Source organism: Musca vetustissima, unplaced genomic scaffold (assembly GCF_032173495.1).
Source record: "Musca vetustissima isolate MV318-11 ecotype Yass unplaced genomic scaffold, APGP_CSIRO_Mvet_v1 utg73954, whole genome shotgun sequence".
Lineage (NCBI taxonomy): Eukaryota > Metazoa > Arthropoda > Insecta > Diptera > Muscidae > Musca > Musca vetustissima.
The window spans coordinates 28,735-49,681 of NW_026873023.1; the positions used below are offsets into that span (position 1 = coordinate 28,735).

Below are 20,947 nucleotides of genomic sequence, written 5' to 3' on the forward strand. Positions count from 1 at the left end.
TTTGCAGTAGATAAAAAAAGTAAATTTTAGTTAAGCGGTTTAAGAGTCTCTAATGAATTGTTTTATGATGTTTTTTAACTAAAAGAAACTTTTTTGGTTCGGCAAAAAATAGCCACGAAAAAAAACCATATTACAAGTGGGATAATGGGATTCTAAACCTAAATTACAAAATAAAGGAAAGTATATATTAGAAATTGTTATAAAGCGGTTAAATAATGATGTCAGGTTAATGTAAAATTTATTATTGACATAATTAAGATTATGTTTTTATGGTATAACCCTAATATTGTCAATAAATATCAATTACATTAAACTGACAGCTATAAGTTTTGTTTTTTAATATGTGTGTGCGTATTTGTTTCGTTTTTTTTTTGTTTACTTTTCACTTAATTAATTGCACCTATACTAAGTATAAAGTACAATATCACTGGTTGCTTTTCACAAGCTAATTCAAGTATTGTATTTTTTTTAATTTTTTTATGACAAGGAGAGTTTCTTTTCAAAAGGAAATCAAAATAAAATTAAAAAAAAATTAACTTATCTCTCCTTTGAAAATTCCGCTTCCATCATCATTCAATATTGGCACCAATTTTTTAATTATATCCGGTTTTGTGGCTAGACTATATATAGAGAATTTAGGGAAATTTGTAGGATAGAATTTAGTGTTAAAAGTTTTATAGTTTATAAGTTGTGAAAAGTATATAGTTGCTGGTTTTTTTGTTGGTTTCCGTTTTTTCTTGTTTTGTTTTTGTAACTGTTACTTAAATTTAATGTGTTTTTGTTTTTCTTTATATAAAAAAATAATTTTAATATAATTAGTTTAAATTATCATGGCTAGGGGTTCATCTTTTGCGACCAGCCGCTACAACAGCCATCACTTGTTGCATAGTTGGTTCAGGAACACAGGCCTGAGGATCACATTTCATTTTACCATCACCGCCGCATCTGTGAGAGAAAGGAGGAGAGGATAAAAAAAGGGGAAAAGGGAGAGAGAAATATATATGGATTAGTATTATTAATAAACAAATATTTTAAAAATAAAATAATCGGATGAAAAAAAAATTCACAAGATCTTTAACTTCTGTCAATAATAAAAATAATAATTGAATACTACTTTAATCGTGATTTAAATTGTCATTTTTGCTGTATAAATGTCAAATAAATGATGATTTCCGTATAACACTTTCAAGGTGAACGTAGCATTAATCTCAAATTGATCCTGATTGTTATTTGACGTACGTTTAAATTGTACCGGATTTCGTTAACCCAGTGGGTTTAAATTGTCATTTCCATTGTTCATATGTCAAATAAATCCTCATAAGGTAGGTTAATCCGATAAAAAGTTCTAATGTAAATGCCCTTTTTATTGTATGTAAATATTGGTCGACCTACATATCCCTGGTAATATATAAACAATTAAAACTATGTAAACGTATGAAGTATTTTAAGAAAATATGTCATTTAATTGTCTTCTACTTTAAATATATTCCTACAAATTTAAATTACCAATAAAACCGTATTTAATAGTCAGTGTATGAACATAAATGTCAAACAGATCAGGATATGTCAATTATTGTGATAATGCATCTAAATACCAAATTAGAGTTCCCATTTTATATAATTTTTTTTTTATAAAAACAACAAACTGGGATTCAGCCTGACTATTTTGCAAAAACATTTTATATAATTGCTAATGAATGGCGTCTTTGTTGCCTAAATATAACCATAAATCCTTTCAATATGAACGTAGCTTTATAATTTTCATAAATTAACTGTCATATCTTCGTGTTGATGATTAAAACTTCTATTAGCAGGGCGAAACCCTCGTTTCATTGGCAAAATAATTCAATTGATCAAATAGGTAAAAGTCGATTTACAAAACCCTGGTTGATTTCATTGAGACATGGCACAAGCCTCCCATGTAAAAAGTGTAGCATATTTCTAGGCGTTCACTTTATATGACTAACACCAATGAACCATTCAAATTTCTTTTGTGTATACAGTACACAATTGACCATGTACTGCATTTCAAATAGCAAAAGGACTGTGCAGGCAATCGAAATGATCGCATTTTTTTCTAACAAATTTCCCAAGCACTTCATTTTGTTGTTGTTCTCATTTCGATACAAAAAATGTTTGCGTATACTTACGTGCAGTTAATGCATGGACCACTTGTCGATTCGATTCTTTCACCCACACTATATGAACGTCCATTGATGAGACAACCATTACGCTGTACATTATTACCATACGAATGATGTAGGAAATGTGGTGGCAATGTGGTACTTGTTGTCGTTGTGCTTGTCGTGATATTGAGTACAGTAGCCATCGAGACGGGACATTCGTAACGTGGACAACAGAATCCAGAGATGGGTTCTTCATGGCAACCGGCAATTGGTGGTGGGCAAGATTGTTGCAAACAAATGATATCGCTGCGGAAGCAGAAACAGAAATCGCAAGGATCGTCGCGTGGTATTTGTTGAGCGGAAACGTAAAGTTTGCCACCATAACGGCAAGTGCCAGGACCAAAGATTTCTGTGTCTTCTTCGTCGGTATATTCATCTTCGTATTGGGGTGGATATTGTGGTGCTTGTCCATAGATTGGTGGTGGTGGTGGATAGTGGGCTGCGGGATGTGTTGGCACGGTAATGGGAGCAGGTGTTGTTGTGCTGGTTGTGGTTGTTGCGGCTGTTGTGGTATAGGCAGATTCATCGGCAGCAGGAGCCATTGTGGTTTCATCAGCATGTGTGGCATTTTGAGCTTCATCCAGACGACTATCAATGGCTGGTGGTGGTGGAAGTGTAGTAGTGATACCATGATGGGCAAACAGAGGGTGAACAGTTGTGGTGCGTTGCACTTCTTCACTTTCTGCCGATTCTTCAGAAGAGTCCTTTTCTTCCTCTTCTTGGGAAACAGCTTCCGAGGATTGTTCAATGGCCTGGCCAACTGTGGAGGCTTCAGCGGGTAATTCAGTAACTTCTTCGTGATGAACTGGCATTTCCTCGCTAACCTTATCTTCAGTCTTATCTTCGGTAGCCTCTGTAACATCGGATTCTTCATATTCATCAGCTTGTTGAATTGGTGTTCTGAGTGTGGTGGCCTTAACTTCATCTTCTTCACCTTCAGATTCTTCGACAGGAGCAACATCTTGAGCGCTAGTGGTTTCAATTGTTTCAGGTGCCTTGGTGACATCCTCTTCAGTCTTGTGTGGCATGGATTCCAATTCGGCTACAGTTTCAGGAACCATGGTAACAGGAGATGCCTCATCGACATGTGATTCAGTAGATTCGGATTCTGTTTCAGGTGCCATTGTAGCAGGGGATACATCTTCGCCATGAGCTTCAACAGATTCTGCAGCTTCAGTAACAGTGGGTCCAGCGGTTTCGGTTTCTTCCTCGGCGGATGGTTCCTTGGTAGCGTCTTCGCTAATAGCATCAGCAGTTTCGGGAATCTTGGTAACTGCTTCTTCCTCAGGATGTTCAGGGACAGCAACTGGGGCCATAGTAACTTCGGCATCAGTAGCTTCAGGAGCCTTGGTAGCAGAAACATCTTCAGGTGCTTTGGTAACTGCGGCATCTTCAGGAGCCTTGGTAACATCAGCTTCTTCTTCAGTTTCCGAAACAGTTTCAGGAATGGTGGTAGCAGCATGGACATCTTCTTCTGGCTGAGCAGTTACAGATTCAACACCTTCAACAGATTCAGGAGCTGTGGATACTTGTTCTTCGGATTCTTCAGCAGATTCTGCAGCTTCGGTGGCAGATTCTGTAACATGATCCATAGCAGCGACATGAGTGGTAACATCTTGAGGCACAGCTTCTGGCAATTCAGGAAGTTTGGTAACAACTTCAGCTTCTTCTTCTTCCTGTTCGGGAGTTTTAACAGTGTCGACTTCAGCTTCTTCAGTAGCTTGTTGAGCAGTGACGGCTTCAACATCTTCGGAAACAGATGGAACCATTGTGGTAGCACTAACATCAGCAGCATCGTGGGCAGTAGAGCTTTCAACATCCTCAGTGATTTCAGGCAATTTGCTAGGTACTTCTTCGGCTTCAGGAGCTTTAGTAACTTCGGCCATATCTTCTTCGGATTCTTGAGATGTAACGGATTCAACATCAGCAAAGGTTTCGGGTACTTGGGTTGATACTTCTCCAGATTCTTGTTCAGTGGCAACATCAGCGGATACAGGAGATTTGGTAACATCGGCCGTTTCTTCAGATGGAACACCTTCTGTAACATCCGATTCAGGAGCCTTGGTAACATCAGCTTGGTCATGGCTTGGTTGAGCTGTTGTGATTTCAGCATCTTGTTCTTCTTCGCCAGATACAGAAGGCATATCTGTGCTTGGTACAATATCTTCAACAGATTCGGATTCTTCTTCATGTTCAGGAACCTTAGTAACTGTGTCGAGTTCTTCAGCAGGTTGTTCAGCACTTGTGGCAGTAGTTGGACCAGCAACATCTTCCGAGGGCACAGCGGTGCTAGATTCAGAAACTTCAGCAGAGGTCTCTTCAGGTTGTTCCATAGCGGGAGCCTTTGTGACTTCTTCTTCGCCTTCGACAGCAGATTCGGTAGGAACAGCAACATCTTCTTGAGATTCTTCAACACTTTGACTTTCAGGGGCAATTGTAGCACTGGACACATCCTCTTCAGTTGATCCGACAATACCAGAAACATCATCATGTTCAACACTATCAGGAGCTTTGGTTACATCAGCAGAAATTTCCATATCCGAAGATTCGGTGATGGCTTCTTCTTCGGGACCAGCAACTGGCAATTCAGTAGCAGCAACAACATGATCTTCATCTTCTTCTTCGGGTAATTTATCAGAAGTGCTTTCAATACCTTCAACGGATTCTGGAGCTTGAGTAGCTGCAGGAATATCTTGTTCAATTGGCATTGTGGTGGAGGATCCAGTGACATCTTCAACAGCAGGAATTTCAGTAGAACCTTCAACAGGTTCAATGTCCATTGCTGCGGATGTTGATGTTTCTTCAGCTTCTTCAGGAAGTTTAGGAGCCGATGTAGAACCAGTAACATCAATTTCTTCAGGAATTTTAGCAGTGGAGGTTTCAACATCTTCTGCGGGAGTAGCTTCGGTGATTTCAACTTGTTCGTCTTGTTCAACCTTTGGTACTTCAGGTTTAACTGTAGCCTCGCCTTCAATTTCGCCTTCTTGTTCTTCTGATGACGTGTCCTTTTCGCCTTCTTCATCAATGCTGGAGGTGGTTGTGGGTTGTACAACTGGTTTGCCTGTAATTTCTTCAACACGTTCTGTAACAAAGGCACCAATATGTTGTGGAAGAGTTGGTTTGATTTCTTCTTCTGATTCCACAGATTCACCGGAAGCTTCTTCAGACAGATCCAATGTTGGTTCTTTGTGTTGTTGGGTCGGTACGGAAGTAACATGTTGGACGGGTTCTTCTTCAGCTTCGACTGGAGCCATAGTGCTTAAAACGGCTTCATCCTTTTCAGAAGGTTCTTCAGCTCCAATCATTTCGGTAACAGATTCTTCATAGGTAGCAGGAGCCACAGTGTGTTCTTTTTCCTCATCGGCGGATGGAGTACCAGATTCAACATCAGCAGAGATAGGAGCCATGGTGGTTTCATCAGTTTCACCTGCTGGCAATGAGGGAACGGTGGTATCCTTGTGGGTACCATCTTCAGCAGTGGGTGTGGTGGTTGCTTCTTCGGTTTGTTCTTCAGCGGTTGTTGGAGCCATTGGACTAGATTCTTCCTTGTCGGTTTCTTCAACGGATGAAGCGGTTGTAGGTGCCACAGTGCTGGATTGTTCCTCTTCTTCGGTTTCATCAGAGCCAACTTGTTCTTCCTCCTCAGTAGATTTGACAGTTGTCGATGGCATGGTTTCTTCAACAGTTTCTTGTCCTTCTTCTTCAGGTTTACTAGTTTCAACCTCATCCACAGTAGGAATTTCAGTAGCATGTTCAGATGTGGTATCGACTTTAATGGCAAATTCGGTTGGTTGCTGAGTAGCACTTTCGTCGATGGACGGGAACATGTTCTTCATCTTGTTCAATGGTTGGAACAGCAGCGGTTTGAGTTTCTTTGTCTTCTTCTTGATCTTCGGCTGGTGCCAAAGTAGTTTCTTCGGAAGCGATCATAGGTCCAGTGGTATGTTCTTCTTCCTCTTCTTGCGACTCAGTGCTGGTAACGGTTTCTTGTGGTACTTCAGCGCTTACAGGAGCAGCGGTAGAAGCGACAGCTTCTGTGGATGTTTCCTTGACCATATCATCTTCAACATGATCAACACTGGCAGTTGTGCCCAAAGACTCTTCAATGACTGGTACAGCTGTGGTTTGTTCTTCTGCTTCTTCTTCGGTTTCAGCGGATGTCTCAGCATCAACAGGAGCAACAGTGTGCACATCAGATTCACCAACATCGGATTCAGTTGAGACGGAGCTGGATTCCTCAGACGATTCTTCACTTGATGCAACTGTGGTCTGAGCTTCTTCAGCAATTGGAGCGACAGTGGACACGGCGGGAGTTTCTTCAATTTCATGGCCAGTAGTTTCTTCAGAAGGTTTCTCACTTTCAACATCGCTAGCCATAGTTTGTACTTCAGGTTCAACTTCCACGGGAGCCATGGTGGAGGAGACTTCATCAACAGCGGGTGAGGCAACGGTTGTGTGATCTTCTTCATCAGATTCTTCCATTGTTTCCTTTTCAGGTTCTTCTTCATCCTTAGCAACTGTTCCAGCTGTTGAGGGCTCAACTGCTTCAGCAGCTTCAGTTGAGGGAGTGACGGCAGCTGGTTCTTCGGATACCTTATCAGTGACAACAGGAATTTCAGTAGACATATCAATTTCCTTATCGGCTGATTCGGGAGCAACGGTATGAACTTCTTCTTCTTCAGTTGTGGTTGGTGAAGCTGTTTCAATTTCTCCAGAACCTTCTTGATCGACTTCTTTGTCACCTTCAACAACAGGAATTTCAGTTTGATCCTCAACTTCCTTATCTTCAGTGACAGTTGGTACAACAGTGGCAATTTCAGGTTCTTCTTCTGCTTCTCCAGAAACATCCTTATGTTCTTCTTCTTCTTGTTCGACAGCAGCCTCTGTGGAGGATGGTACATGGACATCGGTCTCTTCTGCAGCAATAGTTGTGCTTGGGAGTTCATCCAGACTAACGATGGGTTGAATTGTGTGTTCTTCGTCTTCATCCTTCTCTTCCTCCGATGATTCAATTGGTTTAACGGTTTGATATTCATCGGTCGAGGGAACAATTGGTGCCATTTCCATATCGGTAACAGTGGGCATAACTTCTTCGGGTTGAATTTCCACAGGCATTTCGGTTTCTACGGGTTTCACAGCATCCTCAGTAGCATCAACTGGAACCATGGATACGGGTTTAACCATATCTTCAACAATTGCCGATTGAGTAGATGGCTCTTCACTATCAACCATAACATCAGATTTGTCATCGGCAGCAATATCAAGTGGAGCCTTGGTTGTTTGTTCTGCAACTTCGACATGGTGTTGTTCCTCTTCGGTATCCTTAATGTGGGACATGGGTTCTTCAGTGCTACCCACGGGCATTTCAATTTCAGGAATGCTAACAATTGTAGCGGTTTCATCATCAGTCTTATGAGGAGCAGAGGTAGTAGAGGTGGTGAGTTCATCTGCGGAACTTTCATCCTTTTCGGTAGAGCTGTCTTCGGCCTTGGCAGGAATGCTTTCAATGTCACAGATATAGGTAGGACAACATTTGTTGGTGCTGCTCTCATCCAGAATACATTTCTCAACATTTTCTGGAGTTTCGCAGACAACACGTTCGCAGGTAACAATACTGCTGACACACTTGCAGGAGATTTCACATTCATCGGCTGTGGGAATGACGGAGTTATTGGCATAGGTCTTGTGACCAACCAAGCAATCGCCTTCACCAGGAATGACAGATGGAATGTGCATATCGTGCATGTCTTCAATGGATACATCTTCAGTGGTAGGTTTAATGGTGCTACTGACACCGAGTTCCTTATCTTGGTCTTCTCCTTCTTCGGAGATGGGAGCAACAGTGGTTGCGGCAACACCTTGTTCAGCTTCAGTCTTGGTTTCATCAACGGCTGGCAGGCCAGTGAAATCTTCAATAATAACCATGGGACTGTCGGTAGGTTTAGCCATTTCTTCCTCAGGAAGTCGTTCAACTTTGTGTTCATCAGTTTCGGGAAGAGGTTCTTGTGCTTCACCTTCAACGGGTTCGACAGCAGGCACAACAGTGGATGTTGGTTCTTCAGCTTTAGTTTCATCTTCCTCACTTGAGGTTTCTTCAGATGAATCCTTATCAGTAGCGGCAGTTGTGGGCGCCATTTCAACAGCTGGAGCTTGAGTAGTGACATCAACAATTTCGGTTTCCTTGTCCATTTCTGGTTGAGCTTCTTCCTCACCTTCGTTTTCGATGGTAGATGCAAAAGTGGCAATGTCAACTTGTTCAGGTTTCTCATCAGCCATTGTTTCGGTAGCAGTTTCAGTTGGAACTTCAGATTTGATTGTGGTGGCTTCTTCTGCTGATTCAGGTTGTTCTACAGCAGTTTCTGATGGTTCCTTGTGCTCTCCTTCTTCTTCACTACTTGGTACAGCAGCATCGGTATCAATCTTGTGTGTGGTAACCGATTCAAGGCCGGCTTCAGTTGGTTCTTCAACAGGTTTAGCGGTGCTAATTTCAGCTTCCTCTCCTTCTGAAACACGATCTGTAACGGCAGGTTTCATTTCTTCTTCTTCTTCGGTTTCAGCAGATTCGGTAGTAGCAAAATCGCCACTGCCCATTTCCTCAGCAGGAACAGTTTCTGGTTCGGAAGCTTCTTCTCCGGTTTGGACGGGAGGAATATAAGTTGGAGCCATAGTGCTGGGAGCAATTGGTGTGCTATCACCAGAAGCTTCTTCAGTGTCCTTTTCAACCATGGATTGGTCTTCGGCGGCAACGGTTGGAGTGGCAGCATCGGTGGCAACCTTTTCTGGTTCTTGTTCGGCAGGCATTTCAGTGGCCAATTCATCAGTGGATTCAGCAGATTCGGTGCTGGCTTGTTCCTTATCTTCTTCAGTTGATACATCAGCTTGTTCTCCTTCGGGTGCTTTGGTTGAGGTTTCATCAGCCATGGCTGAAGCAATGGTGGTAGCTTCTTCTTCGCTAGGTTTGATGTCTTGTTCTTCTCCAGCCTGAGGTTCTTCAACGGCAGGCATTTTAGTGTGATCTTCGCTTTCTTCTTCTGAAACTTCGGATGAGGCTTCTTCTGGTTTAGCTTCTTCAGGAAGTTCATCATGAGCCACTGGTGCAGCGGTAACAGTTTCTTTGTCTTCGGATTCTTGTTCTTCCTCAGCCAAAGGAGCCTTAGTTGTAACTTCAGTCTCCTTAACTTCTTCTTGTTCCTCTTCATCCTTGGCAGTTTCAGTGGATTCTTCAGTTTCAGTTACATGAGATTCAGTGTCCATGGCCATAGGAATATGGGTAACACCTTCAATTTCTATTGGTACTTGTGGTTGTTCTTCAGGAGCCTTGGTGGTGGCATCAACAATACCAGCAGCGCTATCAGTGACAATTGGTTCTTCTGCAGATTCAGTTGAAACATCAGCGGTGTGTTCGGGAGTTTTGGTAACCATTTCCTCAACAGATTCGGAAGATTGGTCAGCGCCAGTGGGCATGGTTCCAGTGGGCATTTGAGTGGCTTCTTCTTCGGTAGCTGGAGCCTTGGTTGCCAATTCTTCGACAGTTTCAGGTTGTTCTTCGCCAGCAGGAGTCTCAGTGGCCAAAGTATCAACAAAGGTTTCAGGTTCCACAGCAGCGGGAGCTTTGGTTGCCAACTCATCAACAGTTTCGGCATCTTCAGCAACGGGACCTTTGGTTGCCAATTCATCAGCAGTTTCACCTTCTTCAGTGACTGGAGCCTTGGTTGCCAATTCATCAACGGTTTCACCTTCTTCAACGACAGGAGCTTTTGTGGCAAGTTCATTACTTTCCTCTTCAGCAGCAGCATCACTTTCCTCTTCAGCAACGGGAGCCTTGGTTGAGATTTCTTCAGCACCTTCCTCCACATGTTCATCAGCAGCTGGAGCTTTAGTAGAGAGTTCATCAACAGTTTCAGTAGATACGTCAGTTTCTTCCTCAGCGACTGGAGCCTTGGTTGCCAATTCATCGGCGATTTCAGTGGATACACCTTCTTCAGCGACTGGAGCCTTGGTTGCCAATTCATCGACGGTTTCACCTTCTTCTGCAACTGGAGCCTTGGTTGCCAATTCCTCAACAGTTTCATCTTCTTCGGCGACTGGAGCCTTGGTTGCCAATTCATCGACGGTTTCACCTTCTTCAGCGACTGGAGCCTTGGTTGCCAATTCATCAACAGTTTCGCCTTCTTCAGAGACTGGAGCTTTGGTAGACAATTCATCGACGGTTTCATCTTCTTCAGCGACTGGAGCCTTGGTTGCCAATTCATCAGTGGTTTCAGTGGATACATCTTCTTCAGAGACTGGAGCATTGGTTGCCAATTCATCAACGGTTTCACCTTCTTCACTGACTGGAGCCTTGGTGGCCAATTCATCAACGGTTTCACCTTCTTCAGTGACTGGAGCCTTGGTGGCCAATTCATCAACGGTTTCACCTTCTTCAGCGGCTGGAGCCTTGGTGGCCAATTCATCAACGTGTTCACCTTCTTCAGCGGTAGGAGCTTTGGTTGCAGATTCTTCATCCAATTCAGTAGCCACATCATGTTCGGGAGCTTTAGTAGAAGCTTCATCAACCATTTCAGTGGAGATTTCGGCAGCTTCTTCTTCACCTGCTGGTGCCTTGGTAGCCAATTCTTCTTCAACGGATTCTGTGGAGACATCAGCGTGTTCATCAGCAGCAGGAGCAACAGTGGTAAGTTCATCAACAGATACGGTTTCCTTTTCTCCTTCTTCTTCAACGGCGACAGGAGCTTTGGTGGCGAGTTCATCAACAGTTTCAGTAGATTCGCTGGATTCTTCTTCGGCAACTGGAGCCTTAGTTGAAAGTTCTTCGATAGCTTCACCTTCTTCGGCAACTGGAGCTTTAGTGACATCAGCATCGGTTTCTTCTTCCTCTTCAGCTGCAGCCGTAGTGACATCAGCAGTCTCAGTAGATACTTCAGATTGTTCTTCTTCGCTGGAAGCAGTAACAGTTGGAAGTTCATCAGCAGCGCCCGATGTTTCTGTGGAAACAGCAGCTTGTTCTTCTTCTACAGGAGCCTTAGTGATAAGTTCTTCATCAGCTTCAGTAGATACGGAGGATTCTTCTTCGGTAGGTTTGCCAGTAGCCAAAGTATCCATAGCAGATTCAGTAGCTGAGCCAATGTCTTGTCCTTCTTCTTCGGTAGCCTTGGTTGTGAGTTCACCTTCAGTGGATATTTCTTGTTCAATTGTGGCCTTGGTACTTGTTTCAATTTCATCTTCTGCTCCTTCTTGGGCAGATGTGGTGGCACTTTCGGTAACATATTCATCGGCGGGAACGGGTTTAGCTTCCTTGTCGGTATCCTCTTCCTGTTCTTCTGTAACATCAGCCGTGGTAGCTTCTTGAGCTGAGATAGCTTCGGTAGTCTGGTCTTCTTTATCTTCGCTAACAGGTTTGATGGTTGTGGCAGATAATTCTTGTTCTCCTTCTTCTTCATCCTTTTCAGCGGAGACAGGTTCCTCTGTGGCCTTAACTTTATCCATTGGTGATACGGTAACACCTTGTTGTGATTCTTCTTCGATGTGTGTCTGCAAGAGCATATCTTCCTCGGGTATGGCACCATGGAGATCTTCAACGGGAGCAGATGTTGTAACCTTGGTTTCATCTTCATCTTTGCCGGGTAGAGCGGTTGTGGCTTCATAAATTTCAGTGGTGGCTGTATCATCTTCACACACATATTCGCTGGGACAGCATTCGCCTTCATGTGGCGGCATGGCATGACATTGTTTTCCATTGCCAGCCAACATGGGCATCTTACATTCTTGGACAGCACAGATAATGTCACCACGCATACAATAGCAGTTTTCACATGGATTCTTGCCTTCGATACGAGCACCATCAGCATACAATTCTCCATTGTGGATACAGTCGGTCGAGACACTGGGTGACATGGTGCTGGTAAGGATAAAGCCAGTTGTGGGACGTTCAGTTGTGGTGGTGGTAGTCGTAGTAGTGGTGGTGCTGGCCTCTGTGGTCGACGATAGATCTTCCAAGCCAAGAATATCGTTTTCATGGTCTGTCAAAAGAATTGAAAAAAAACAAAAAGTAGGCCAGACATTATCAATCATGCATCACACTGGGGTCCATAATGAGATTTGTTTCACTTACCGCAATTATAACGCACTGGACAGCAAGAGCCCTTGTTGTAAATTGGAGTACAGCCATCGATGTGCAGGGTACATTCTTGCATCAGACATGAGGTACGATTCTTAATACAATAGCAGAGTTCACAAGGTTTATTGGGATTCGAGGGAACCTGGGCACCTTCCAAATAGAATTTGCCATCAATACTGCAGCCGAATTTCTCTGGTATGCTCAATTCAGTGCCTGGTTCAGGAGCAGCATGAGAAATACCTACGGGAACTGGACATAGAAGGAGGAAAATTATCATCATTATCGTAACCATAATCATTGACAATTCTCGAGACAACGAGAAAATAAAGCAATTTTGCTGGCTATTCGAATGGGATGGATGGTGGTTCGGATGGATTGCATGGATTTTTTGCATAGATAAGTGGACTTACCTTCGGGACATGTAATGATTGGACAGCATTGATCCTCACGTTTCTCCACTATGCAATCATGTCCAATGGGCTTCGTGAACGGACATACACGCAAATAGCACATGAGCATCTTATTGTGGCACGTACAATTCAAACAGGGCTCATTTGTCATGATTCTATCGCCTTCATTGTAATGATTATAGTTGTAGTAGCAGCCTTCTGCAAAGAGAAACAAAAAAACAACAAAATTAGAATTTAGAAACCAAATTGCTAAAGAAATGTATGTACATATATATGCAGAAAGAAAGCTAACACCAAAAGGAGTAAGATGCAACAACCATCGTCTCTCTATATGATGACCGTCGTCAGTCAGTCAGCCAGGCTCGATTGGCTGTCTAAGGAGCTTAACAATCTTATTAGATGTTCGGATGGTTCGTTAGCATTTTTTTTGCCTGCTTTCAAAATATTCTATGTACGTATGTATGTTGCTATAGTTTTGGGAGCAGGAGCCGAGCGTACATGGTCATGATTGTGGTTATGTAAATTGTTTTATAGCCTCTAGGTTGCAACTAAGTGGCCTTACTGTCTTGGCTCAATACTAAAATTGGACGGGTTGTTGGTTTGATTGGTCTCTTTGGTTAAGAATTATTGTGCAATAGCCAACAGATCGTTGCAAATAACAGCCACAACAACATAATAATGCTAATAGAAATTCTATGGCTTTGGAGAGTAGAGAGTAAAAGATTTACTTGTGTTGCCACCAACCTCAACTCAACAACTATCATAACTAGCCATCATTCAACAAATATTAGTTTGAAATATTTGTTTTGCCTACTATTTTATTATGAAAAATTTAATTTTTTTATTTGAGGTTAGGGCTACTTGGATTTGTGATTTCGTTTCTAAGAAAGAAGGAGGAAAAACAGAAATAGGTTTCGTTTGCAGGGAAAAAAGGAGCAAATTTCAAAAATGTTTTTAAGGAGCGAACCATGATGCCATAGATTCCGTTAAAGCCTTTACTCAATTGGGGAATGTAATGGAAATTCCTTTGTAAGAAGGCTGATTTGGAAAATAAGAAATCTGATTTGGAATATATTAACACCTGGACCAAATTTTCCCTTTGGTTGCTATTTAAATTCTGATTTTATTTTAAAACATTTTTCCTTAAGAACCACTTAAACTAATCTAATTTAGCCTAATCTCAAATACACAATACTTTTATCATTAAACTCCATGTCCTAATAAAAAAATTAATCGTTTTATATAAAATACATAAAATGTCATTGCTTCAGCAAGTACATTTGTAAGAAAAGAGTTTTACGCGGGAAAATACGACAAGTGAATTATCGATTTATAAATCCCTATTTCAATTTTGAAATGGAAAATCAAAAACAATTTTGATTAATAAAGGATTCTTTCAGGTTCTGGAGCATACTGCAAATAAACTCTATGAGATGGGTTTTTAAGCATTTATTTACATATACGATTATAAATCGACTCGATCAAATGTGATAATTGTAAATGTCAGCCAGCTGATGTAACCACTAGCAGATGCTGTACTGTATCGTACAAATTCAGTGCTGCATTTCAATAGTTCGTTTAACGAAATCCTGAAATGATGTAAACGTTAGTAAATAATTGTAAATGTCAGCCAGCTGACAAATTTATCCCCATCTGCAACTTTTTCGTACTAGAACAGTGTTGCATTTCAAGATTTCTGTGATTTCGATCATCGTACTCTTCAAAAATATATCCTTCATTCTTCAAAACCATAGCATTGTTATTTCAATTCGATAAATTTCGTAAATGTCAGGCAGCTCATAAATTTATCCCCATCTGCAACTGTTGCTAATCTATTCAAAAAATATAGATTTTTTCTATAAAACTAGTGTTGCATTTCAAGAGCTCTGTGATTTCAATCATGTTTCAAAATGAATCGAAATAAAATATGACATATTTTGTGTATGGTATATCAACACACATAATTGTATTGGCGGAAATGCAATAACTCAAACATCGAACTACAGATCCCTTTTTATGAGAGGATCATGATGCAATAATAAGGTGATGTATCAAAACAAAAACATTTGTTTTTGTCTCGATTATCTGTCAAATATAATATAATATAATATAATATAATATTGCAAATGGTTGGCCACACTGCACATCGAATTCGAGTAGAAATTACCCACTTTGACAGTTAATCGAGACATCAGCTGCGCTAAATGGACTACCTATTCATTGTGCCATGATGCAATAATAAGGTGATTTATCAAAACAAAAACCTTTTTTTATCCGACCATCTGTCAAATTTTATCAGTAATATTTTACTTGGTTGGCAACTATGCACTTTGACAGTTAATCGAATGGTCAGCTGCGCTAAATGGACTACTTATTTTGCCATGGACAGGATGTGCAAGCTTTTGAAGCAGAGTACCATTATGCAATAATGAGGTGATGATAAAACTCTTGTTTTTGTCTTGGTCATCTATAAAATTTTTCCTTATATTATTTCAAATGGATGACAACATTGCACATCGAATTCGAGTAAAAATTACGCACTTTGACAGTTAATCGAGTCACCAGCTTCCCTAAATGGACTACCTATATATTGTATCATGGACAGGAAATGCTAGTTTTTATAGGAGAGTACACACAATAAGTTTGAGTATTTTACGGAAATCATCATAAATTTGACATACATAAAAAGGTTATGACAATATTTTTTTATGTACATGTAAACAATAATGATAATGTAAAAGCGTACTTGGATTTCAAATGTCAATTCCATAGAATTAAGGTGACATATACCTAAATTCTTTTCACAAAACCAGTGGATTATATTTGACGTATATGCTATGGAATTGACATTTGAGATCGAGTAGATTTTGTAAATCTAACCGCACTGAGGGTTTATTGGCTGATTTACATGGTATGGTGCAAACGCTTCATAAATTTAACACAAATATTTTTATATTTTTTTTTTGTAATTTAATTTCCTGCATGAATTTTATTTGAATATCTTTAAATCATAGCACTCTTGCACTGTACTAGATTTAGTAAATCCAGTAGATTTAAATTGTCAATATCATTGCATAAATGCCAAATAAATCTCCACGGAGGAGGTTAAGCCGATCAAAAGTTCCAATATTGATGCCGTTTAAACCTGTTTCCCTTAAATTTCATATTTATCTAACCGACAAAATCTACTAACATTTTGTACACTCTAATTTATACGTCATCTGATTTATTTATACATTGTATTTTTATTATAAGTTTTCATTCTCCGAACACAAGTTATGCATTATTTATAATTAATACTAACGCAAATGTTGTAATCTATTTTGAAAAAAAATTAATAATACAACAATAGTATATTTAAAGTTCCATCGCATCTTCATGGCTCATATCATGCAAAGGTTAAGTTTGTTGGAGTTCAGACATATCATTACTTCTTGGCATATTGTACGAGTACATGTAAACCTACTTACATAATGTAAGTTACTATAAATATATCTGTGTGTGTAATGGTATAAGGCCTTTTTTATAAAAGATGTAATGTTTTTTTTATTATAATGGGGAGACATACATATGTTCCAGTTTTAACATTTGTTCTTATTATAGGCTCTCTCATCACACATTTAACCTTAATTTGTTATGAAAAGAGCACACAGCAGACGGCATTGTATTATGCACATAAATATGTAAATTTAAAAAAATATATTACATGAGATTTACCTTGAAAGAAGATCGGGGTTTTTTATTGTACAAAAATGTAGACCTTTATTATAAGTACAGATAAAGTGCGTGACATTGTCATCAACAAGGCGCCTAGTTTGTTTGGCATTACCATCGTTATTAATTTTGACAGCTGATTAGATTTATCGATTACTAATGCGGTGTTATAGATCCCTACATTTGTGATACATTTAAATGGCATGTATCATGATGCAATAAAAAGGTGATGTATCAAAAGAAAAACCTTTCTTTTTTGTCTAGACCATCTGTCAAAATTGTCCTTATAATATTTCATATGGTTGGCAACATTGCACATCGAATTCAAGTAAAAATTACGCACTCTGACAGTTAATCGAGTCATCAGCTGCTCTACATTTTTATTGTACCATGATTAGAACTTTTTACCGGGTTAACCTACATTATGAGGATTTTTTTGACATATACGCAACAGAATTGACAATTTGTACCCACTTTTACGGAAATTGTATTTTTTTGGACAGGTTTACAAAGATATGACAATTAATTTTTTGTTTTATGAAAATCCCATATTTATTTCAATGACATATTGTTACGAAAAAATCATCTGTGATATCTATTCTATTGACCTTCCAATTTTAAAATCAAATTATTAATATTTTAAATGACAACTTTATAGCTTAATCTAAAATAATAATAAACTCATTATTTTATGAATTATTTCCTAGTTACTTTTTTATGTTTCATAAATGTTCTATTCCCAGAGAACATCGCACAAAAAATAATCGTTTAATACCATAGACAGACGGCAGCCTTAATTTGCATTAAAAATTTCTTAATTTGAATTAATATTTACCCCTAGTTTCTGCATTTACGAAACAGTTTTTTGCTTCAAAACAATTGTTTGTCTGTGTGTAGGATGAATTTTTTTTACATTTGTTTCGATATTTTTCGGGATTACATCTTTAGGAAATAGATACATGACATAATGGAGGAATAGCAACTATGATCATAGCTAAACAGCCCCCAATTTAAGAAACGGTTGAAATTTGCCTTCATTTCATATTTTTATTTTCATAAATATAAATAAATTTGACAAGAAACAATTAATTTTCGACAGCATTGCCATATTGAAATTGCCTAATTCAGTATAAATTCAGTTTGATTTTGTGCATTAACAAAACATAAAAATGAGGATAATGTACAAGTTAATTTGAATTAAGGCTGTTAATGCAAATTAAGGCTATCGTCTGTCTAGGCTATAACAAATATTGCAAACATTTTTATCAATATAGTTTTGTTGTTATTTTTTTTGTGTAAAAGTGTCAAATTGTCCAATAATTACAGATAATGGATAATTTTCAGTTGAACGTGTTGCGTTGAGCTGAACACAGAAGCATTTGTCTGGTATCTCTGTCACAAGAGACTTCAACAGGGTCTAGGAATGAGTTTTGCTCGCTGCGGTCATACATAAAGACATTATGTTTTGTGTAAACGTTGTGTATTTTTTTCGTTTATTTTTTTGTTCTCGCCATAATAACAATAATAAAAAATTATGAACATCTAGAGAATACATTAGTAAGTTAATCTAGAAAAAAAAAACATTCTACGTATTACAATCGCTGATACAGCAGTGAGCCAGCATGCGCTACTGGAGGCTATGTTTGTTGGATCAGGTAGAATTGGAAGAACAGTAGTTTGCAGAGAAATGATTTTTTTAATATTAGATTTTCTTGGTTTATAAATCCTGGAAGAAGCTTGGTGTCATGTGTCTCCAAGATCCTTCCCTGTCATTATTTCTATCGATTTTATAATCGACTCGAGATGATCTATATGTCAGTCAGCTGATTGTTGTCATATATACACAATGGATTTTATTTGACGTTTACGCTATGAAATTGACATTTTAAACTGATTTCGTAAATATAAACCTCCTTAAACCGTTTAGACATTAAATGAGATAATGATACAATAGTAAGGTGATGTATCAAAATAAAAACAAGTGTTTGTTGATCGACCATCTGTCTGTTTACATTTAACCGGATTTCGTTAACCCAGTGGGTTCCAATTGTCAATTCTCTTGCATATGTGTCAAATAAATCCTCATAAAGTAGGTTAACCTTTTAAAAAGTAAGTATATGTTGTTTAAGGTGATGTATCGAAATAAAAACCTTTGTTTTTGTCTCGACCATCTGTCAAATTTTTCCTTATAATATTTCACATGGTTGGCAACATTGCTCATAGAATTCAAGTGGAAATTACGCACTTTGACAGTTAATCGAGTCATCAGTTGCGCTAGATGGACTTCCCAATTATTATGCCATGGTAGAAACTATGCATTTTGACAGTTAATCGTATAGTCAGCTGTGCTAAATGGAGTACCAATTTATTGTACGACGCATGCGATGATGTAAATCCTATTCAGCTGATTATTGTTGACATACAATACAAAATCCAGTGTTGCATTTCATTAGTAACGGGATTTAAATCCTAAGGCTGGGTTTACATTCATTAAAGTTTCTGTGAAACCCTTTATATACAATTCGAATAATGTTTTATTATTTGTCAAATAAAATATTCAAATTTTATAAATCATGTGTGAATCGTTTTTATCTTCCAAATTTATTTATTTAAATTCCATACAAACCACTTTACCTCATCATTATTATCACCTGTTTTAGGTCTCTAAATGCTCACACAGTAAATTAGTCAGAAAAACAAGCCCAGACACAAAACATCCGCACATAATGGCACTCACAACGACAACACTAACAGCACAGCACAAATAATTTAAGTGATTTAATGCCACATTAATTTGGCTAGTATTTAATCAGGCAACATGAAATATAATCGGTCATTTAACAGCTTTAGGAATGGAAGTGACAAAAAACTGATTATAGTTTTTGTTGTTGTTATCCACTCGTTAATAATAATAATAAGGAGGTACGAGCATTGAGCGATGCGTGAGGCCCTAAACATAGACTATACCAAAATGAATAATAGGCCATTTAAACAAGGCAGGCAGTCAGACAGATTATTTGCAATATACGGCTGTGGACGACAATGGGAGGTATGGCTAAGGGGCAAAACACAACAAGTCTTTAATTGTAGGCTTAACAGACAATATATCTAGGAAGGCAGGCACGCGTATAAGTCTAGTCTTTGCTGCGCATACCTGCAATACCAGACGTTAAAACTATAAAATTATTGTTAATGTCGGAAACGTGAACGACAACAAGTACGACTGAAGAACGCAGAGTACCTCTGATTGCAGATATGGAATAGATGCGTAGCAAAAAAATGCTATCTTCTCCTGACCATTTTTATTTTCATGCGTTTTGTTCTTGACAAGAAATTGTGTCAAACGTATAAATGAAGGAAACAAAAAAATCGGAGCGAATACAAATGCTATCGATCAATTAATCAAACTCGTCTGATCACGTTTTTGTCCTCTTTATAGCGAATCAGAGATAAAATAAGACACAACTAAGATATTGGCAGACAGAGTGGCGCGTCACATGTGATTGTGTGCTACCAAGTGAACTATATAATTTATGAGGTGTTGTATTAATATTTATATATGTATGCTTCAGGTTTTTGTTTCATTCATTCATTTTTGAAACAGATTTCACAGTTTTGTTGGATAAAATAGCAAACGAATGAACATGGCAAACTACATTATTTTATAAAAATACACTCTCTTTAATTTTTATCACCAAAATTTGGAAACTCTAATTTTTTATATACGAATATTTAATAAAATACTGATGGATCTCATACAATTTTGTACAGTTTCTCCCAAAGAAAGCATGCTTAAATTTACTATTTATTGTCTTTTTGAAACGGCATTATTTTTATTACCAACATTTGGAAACTTTAATTTTGCATATACGAACATTTTATGAAATACTGATGGAACTCCCACAATTCTGTAAAATTTCTTTTAAATGATTAAATTTACTATTTTTGTTTTGGAACTCTTTTCGAAGGATATTAAATCAATTCATATATGACTAAAAAAATTACATCCATGATGAAATACAAAAATGGTGACGTTAGATCGAAATATATAATAAACGATTGTCTGTACTCAAAAACATCGCAGCAAAAAAACGTTTGCTATTTTTCTTATCACATCTGTATTCAGCTATTTGATACTATGGGGACTACCTCATAAATCTCCCATTTGCACATTGTATTGTTATTTTTCTGTTGTTGTTGTGTTTCATTAATATAATTTTTATTGTATTATGACATCAAATGATTTTGTTTTGTGCAGGAGGGTGCTGCGAATGGAAGAGGTTGAGGTAGTGCTACTGTTTGGCATACCAGAGAGTTTTGCGAATTTCTGATAAATGTATATTTTTTCTGTTTTGTGTGTGTTTCAATGCGGAAACGTGTTTTTGTTTAATGTATTTAACATTTAATTGTTCGTTTAGCACCTACCTCATCATTTTTTGTGTGTGTTTGATGTGAATTACTTTTTTTCTGGCTGGTTGGCCAGACATGCCCCGGTACGGTCTGGCAAAAAAGGAAGATGG

General features: G+C 38.6%; 1 protein-coding gene across 1 annotated transcript in view; it reads right to left on the reverse strand.

Annotated features, from left to right (window-relative positions):
- Window positions 1–692: 692 nt before the first annotated feature.
- Window positions 693–20,947, reverse strand: part of LOC133322147 (titin) — a 68,732-nt gene continuing 48,477 nt past the window's right edge. Inside the window, exons 3-7 of the mRNA XM_061531197.1 lie at window positions 12,714–12,911; window positions 12,298–12,552; window positions 6,012–12,205; window positions 2,151–5,980; window positions 693–945 (exon numbers count right to left, since the gene is read on the reverse strand). Coding sequence (XP_061387181.1) covers window positions 843–945; window positions 2,151–5,980; window positions 6,012–12,205; window positions 12,298–12,552; window positions 12,714–12,911 — 10,580 coding nt within the window. The 3' untranslated portion in view covers window positions 693–842. The remainder of the gene's footprint in view (window positions 946–2,150; window positions 5,981–6,011; window positions 12,206–12,297; window positions 12,553–12,713; window positions 12,912–20,947) is intronic.